Source organism: Salvia splendens, chromosome 2, assembly GCF_004379255.2.
Source record: "Salvia splendens isolate huo1 chromosome 2, SspV2, whole genome shotgun sequence".
Lineage (NCBI taxonomy): Eukaryota > Viridiplantae > Streptophyta > Magnoliopsida > Lamiales > Lamiaceae > Salvia > Salvia splendens.
Window position 1 is genome coordinate 38,002,180 of NC_056033.1, and position 5,858 is coordinate 38,008,037.

Genomic DNA, 5,858 nt, shown 5'->3' on the forward strand with positions numbered 1-5,858 from the left:
TTCTGCTCGGCTTACTTCGTTGTTTCTCAAGACGAGATCTCCCACTTGAAATTGCAGCTTCTTCACCCTTTGGCTGTAATACCGGGCTACTTGCTCCTTGTACTTGGCTGCTTTTATGCATGCCAATTCTCTTCTTTCTTCGGCAAGATCTAGCTCGGCTCTCAGTCCGTCGTCATTCATTTCTGCTGAGAAATTTAGAGTTCGGGGACTGGGTATGCCGATCTCCACCGGAATCACGGCTTCAGTGCCGTACACAAGACTGTACGGAGTTTCACCGTTGGAGGTTGTGGGTGTAGTTCGGTAGGACCATAGGACTTGAGGGAGATTCTCTACCCATTGTCCTTTGGCTTGTTCTAACCGAGCTTTTAACCCTTTCACCAGGATACGATTTGTTACCTCCGTTTGTCCGTTTGCTTGTGGATGAGAGACCGAAGTGAACCGCTGTTGAATATTCAGCTCTTGGCACCAATTCTTGAACGTCTTGTCGGTGAACTGAGTCCCGTTATCCGAGATGAGGATGTGGGGTATGCCAAATCGGCACACTATGTTCTTCCAGACGAAATCCAATGCCTTCGAGCTCGTTATCGTAGCTAATGGTTCAGCTTCCACCCACTTCGTAAAGTAGTCCACGGCAACGATAAGGAATTTCATTTGCCGAGGAGCTTGAGGAAGTGGTCCCACTATGTCTATGCCCCATTGCATGAAAGGCCAAGGGCTTTGCATAGTGTATAGATCGGTCTGCGGCATCCTTGGGACATTTGCATGAATTTGGCACTTCGTACACTTCTTGACGAGCTGCACTGCCTCTTGTACCAAGGTTGGCCAATAATATCCCCATCTTAGAACTTTTTTAGCTAAAGCTCTAGCTCCGATGTGGCTACCGCACGATCCTTCATGAACTTCTCTGAGGATGTAGTCCGTCTCTTCTGGTCCTACGCACCGCAATAACGGCTGGAGGTAAGACTTTCTAAAGAGGACTCCTTCATGAAGTTCGTACCGAAGTGCTCGGCACGTGATCTTCCGAGCTTCTCTCTTATCCTCGGGCAATTGTCCTTGATCCAGATACTGCAAGATCGGCGTCATCCAGTTCGGCGAGCTGGATACTGAATGTACCTCGGCTTCATCAATGCTTCGATGCATTAATTCTTCCGCCTTTGAGCTCGGATCTGAGGCCAACTTACTTAAGGTATCTGCTCGGCTATTTTCCGCTCTGGGAATGCGGATTATCCGAAAATAGGAGAAACTTCGGCTGATGCTTTGCGCTTTGTCCAAATACTTCTTCATTCTCTCGTCACGAGCTTCACTTGTACCCAACATGTGATTTACTATGACTTGTGAATCACAATGGACTTTGAGAGATTTGACGAGCAGACTTTGCGCTAACTGGAGTCCGGCCAGGAGGGCTTCGTACTCGGCTTCATTATTAGTAGTGGGGAATAGGAACCGAAGTGAGTAGGTTACCTCGGGTCCGTCGGGAGCGATAAGCAGAATACCAGCTCCACTTCCCGTTTTATTCGAAGCTCCATCTACGAATCCGCTCCAGCAGTCCGGCGGCTCTTCTTCGGATTCCAAGGGCTGTGCTAGTTCGGCATTGGCAGAATTTTTCTGTTCGGCAATGACAGGGATTGCTTGATCGAACTTGGCCTCTGCAAGAAAATCTGCCAAGGCTTGTCCCTTGATGGCTTTTCGAGGTAGGTACTCGATTGAGTGTTCTCCCAGCTCTATGGCCCATTTGGCGATTCTGCCTGATGCTTCTGGCTTGGTCAAAACTTGCCGAAGAGGCAGATCGGTTAAGACGCATACCTTGTGAGCATAGAAGTATGGCCGCAGTCTCCTTGCTGCATTTACTAACGCCAGAGCAATTTTTTCCAGAGGTTGATACCTTGTTTCTGGACCTCTTAATGCTCGGCTTGTAAAGTAGATGGGAAACTGCTTTAGGCCTTCTTCTCGTACAAGCACCGCGCTAATGGTTTGATCGGATGCCGCTAAGTATAAGAAAATCACTTCGGCATCTGTTGGAGCAGAGAGAATTGGAAGCTCGGCTAAATAACTTTTGAGCTCGTCAAAAGCCTTTTTCTGCTCTATGACTTCAGAGACGATTTAGTCTTCTCGGCAGGGAGAGCGTCAATAGTTAGGATTACTCCATCATATTGCGGCTCGTTATCGTCTTCGGGATCCCGTTGCCTTTTCGGATCCTGAGGAGCGCAGTTCGCACCTCCCTGCTTTTTGTTCCTTTTCGGCTGCTTGCTTTGGTATTTTTTTAATGTCCCTGCTTTCACAAGGGCATCAATACCTGCAGCCAAATGTCGGCACTCCTCGGTATCGTGACCGTAGTCTTGATGGAAGGAGCAATATTGATCCTGAGGTCGGCGCGCGGCCGATTTCGTCATCCGCCTTGGTTTTTCGAACATATCGGAATGTAGTTCGAAAATTTCCGCTCTTGACTTGTTTAAGGGTACGAACTGAGCGGGCGGCTTCTCAGGATTGAGACGTGGCCCCAATCTGCCTTGTACCGGTGCCCTTTGAATTCTTTCAAAAGGAGTTCGGCGAGGAAGCCTCTGATCGCTATGATCGGGCTTCCTTCTGTCTCCTCGGGACGATGAGCTGTCTAACGACCGTTTGCGACGGTCTGCCTCATCAGCTCGGGAGTACTGGTCCGCAATGTCCCACATTTCCTGAGCTGTCTGCGGACCGCACTCAACGAGCTTCCTGTAGAGAGCTCCGGGCAGGATTCCATTTTGGAATGCCGAGATGACAAGCAGATCGTTGAGATCGTCTACTTGCAGGCATTCCTTGTGGAATCTTGTCATAAAGTCGCTGATCTTTTCGTCGCAACCTTGACGTATAGAAAGCAGCTGAGCCGAAGTACTTCGGGCTTCCGCTTTCTGAAAGAACCTCCTGTGGAAAGCATCCATTAGATCTCGGTAGGATCTAATGCTGCCTTGAGGAAGGCTGTCGAACCACCTTCTGGCGTTCCCGATGAGCAGCTCGGGGAACAGCTTGCACATATGGACCTCATTGAGACCCTGGTTCGCCATATTATACTGATAGCGTCCCAGGAAGTCATGAGGATCCACCAACCCGTCATAAGTCATCGACGGAGTTCGGTAGTTCTGTGGAAGGGGAGTTCGGGTGATATCGTCCGAGAACGGAGTCTTCAATGCTCCGTACATGGCGAACCCGACATCTCTTCGGTATGGAGGAGATGGAGATCTCCTGTGATTCCGGTACCGAGGAGGAACAGGAACATGTCGGGGTTGAGGATTCTTCTTCCTGGAAGACACGGCACTACTGCGGTAGTGACTTTCATGTCTGGATGAGGAAGGAGAATCCACCGTTCTCGTCTTCGGCTCTTGGCTCTTTTGCAGGAAGGCTAAGAACTCATCCTGCTTCTCAGCCAAGAACAGCTTGACAGCCTCATTCAAATCAGGCTGCTGGGAAGACTCGGTGTGTGGACCTTTTGAGCGGCTTGTTCCTTCATCGTGAAAACTGGAAGTAGATGTCTCCCGAGGCTGTTTTCCGGACCTGCGGGCTGTACTAGCTTCCTCATGGTTTTCACGAACGGTATTACGGGTAGTGTGTGATCTGGTATGCATTTTTTTTGGGGTGGAAAAAGGGTCAAAAATTCGCTTTATCACAAATTTGGTTCTCTGCTTCCCACAGACGGCGCCAGTGATGGATCGGCGAATTTTCGATGGCGATGAATGCAGGAAAATGCAGATCACGACACAGAGATTTACGTGGTTCGATTTACTGAGGTAAATCTACGTCCACGGGAAGAAAAGAGGGCAGAGTTGTATTGCTTGATCTGTTTTCTACAGCTTACAATACAGACTTGCTATTTGATATTTTATCTCTAGAGAGCGAGAGAGTCTAACAGAAATTAACCCTATCTATCTGATCTAGGTTCTATTTATACATTGAACCAAGATCGTGGCATGCAGCTATTTACTAGGTAGTGGATGTCGTGGAGATCGTGGCGATCTTGCATGGGTCCACTATCCTGCATGAGTTAATGACTGCTTGACACCACTAAATAGATCGTGGGTGTAGTGGAGGTGGAAATCCTGCATGAGTCCACTATCTCCTAGTTCGGTCGAATACTGAGACCGAACTACTGAATTATTGCCGAGCAGCTTTTGCCGATCTGAGAGTAGAGCTTGATGCCGACCTGAGAGCAGAGTTTGATTGGTTGGCTTTTACCGAGCTGTAGGCTGGGGCCGAACTCTTTGGTTGTGCCGAACTGAACTCTTTAGTCATGCCGGACTGATACTCTTTAGTCATGCCGAACTGATACTCTTTCTTGGGCTTTAGGCTGATGGGCTTTACTGCTGTTGGGCTTGTTTAGTACGTACTCCATCAGGGATGAACCCGAATTTGGTGATTTATTTGTGATTTATTTGAAAATTTGTCATATTCAATATGAATATATTTAGAATCAATTTGCAGCAAGAAAGGGTTTGATTGCAGTAATCTTAGTACAATCAGTCTTAACTGAAAAAAAAAATTGTTTGAAACATATGTTAATTAATTTTGAGGGTGGGTTGATGGCATATCAAAACTTATAACTTTAAATACTTCAACAATACTACTAGTATAAATGCATTATAATAAAAGTATATCTCAATCTTGCACTGCTGAATCAATGCAATATAATTTGTTAGCATGCCATGGACCCAAATTTTCAAATTTAATTTAATTTAATTTATTAAGCCATTACTCTGTTTAACCATGTGTTACTCTGTTCTACCATTCCCGATTGGCTACGTGACATTCATAAGCAAAGAAACTATAGTAAAGTAGGAGTAATAAATACGATGATTACTATTTAGTTGTATTTTTTTCTCCAAATTCAAGAAGATCCTCCAGCAACTTGTTATCCAAGTACTCAATCTCGATCACTTGTTTCCCCTCCTCCACTTCATTTCTCGGCGCCACGCCGGATAAAGCCGAAGACGAGGATGACGACGAGGACGAGGATGAGGACCGGCAAGCGAATGCGGGATACTCGTGGGGGAAATTGAGGACAGCCAGCTGTCCTCTCATGGTATACGCGGCCTGATCATATGCTCTGGCCGCCTCCTCAGCTGTGCCGAACGTCCCAAGCCAAACCCGGGCGCCGTGGCGGTTGGAGTCGCGAATCTCGGCCGCGTACCTCCCCCACGGCCGCCGCCGCACGCCCCGGAACTTTGCGCCGCTGCTGCTCTCTTTGGGATTTTCGTCCATCTGCTCTCCTCTCAAATTATGGGAGTAGTAACTATGCATATATATATAACGAAAAAGGGCAAAAGCAAATAGGGGTGTCAAAAAGTCTTTATGAATATGGGAATGGGATTGCTGATTTCGTCACTGCAAGAATAAATCATCTCAAATACTATGAATATTTAGTATGCTGAATCTTTATATATTGACGGGCGGCTCGACTTTCTGTTCAACTTTAGTGATTTATGTGGGTATTAATTAGAAATTATATAAGTCAATCTTCAGAGAAATCATATTGCGAAGCTCTTGTTTTATTTGGTCAAATACACAAGCGACGTTGTCACTTCGTCAGCGTGGCCATTGCGTCATCTGATGATGTCAGACTGAAATATGTAATATAGTTTCTACTCCATATCATATTATGCACTATATAAAACTGCATTCTATCAAAAGATGTTTACCGTTTGTGAATTTAAATCATGAACGGAAGGAAGGAGTATATTTTAGAAAAAACTAAAGGGTGACATCCCGCATTTTGCAGCCGGTCGACTCGATCCATCCAATGGCATTGCGGAGGAGAATGAGACAAGGAGAGGTCGGAGAATGAGACAATTTATTTAACGACTAGTTGGAATCAACGGCCAGGAAATAAACTT

The 5,858-nt window shown here is 46.5% G+C and overlaps 1 protein-coding gene across 1 annotated transcript; it reads right to left on the reverse strand.

Moving 5' to 3' along the window:
- Positions 1–4,824: 4,824 nt before the first annotated feature.
- LOC121779555 (ethylene-responsive transcription factor ERF096-like) lies at positions 4,825–5,226 on the reverse strand. The gene has a single exon (XM_042176902.1). It carries the CDS (start codon positions 5,224–5,226, stop codon positions 4,825–4,827), a length of 402 nt encoding a protein of 133 aa, XP_042032836.1.
- Positions 5,227–5,858: the final 632 nt, after the last annotated feature.

Bases quoted from the DNA above. Each gene is read 5' to 3' on its own strand.
- LOC121779555 (XM_042176902.1), bottom strand. From the start codon at position 5,226: ATGGACGAAAATCCCAAAGAGAGCAGCAGCGGCGCAAAGTTCCGGGGC.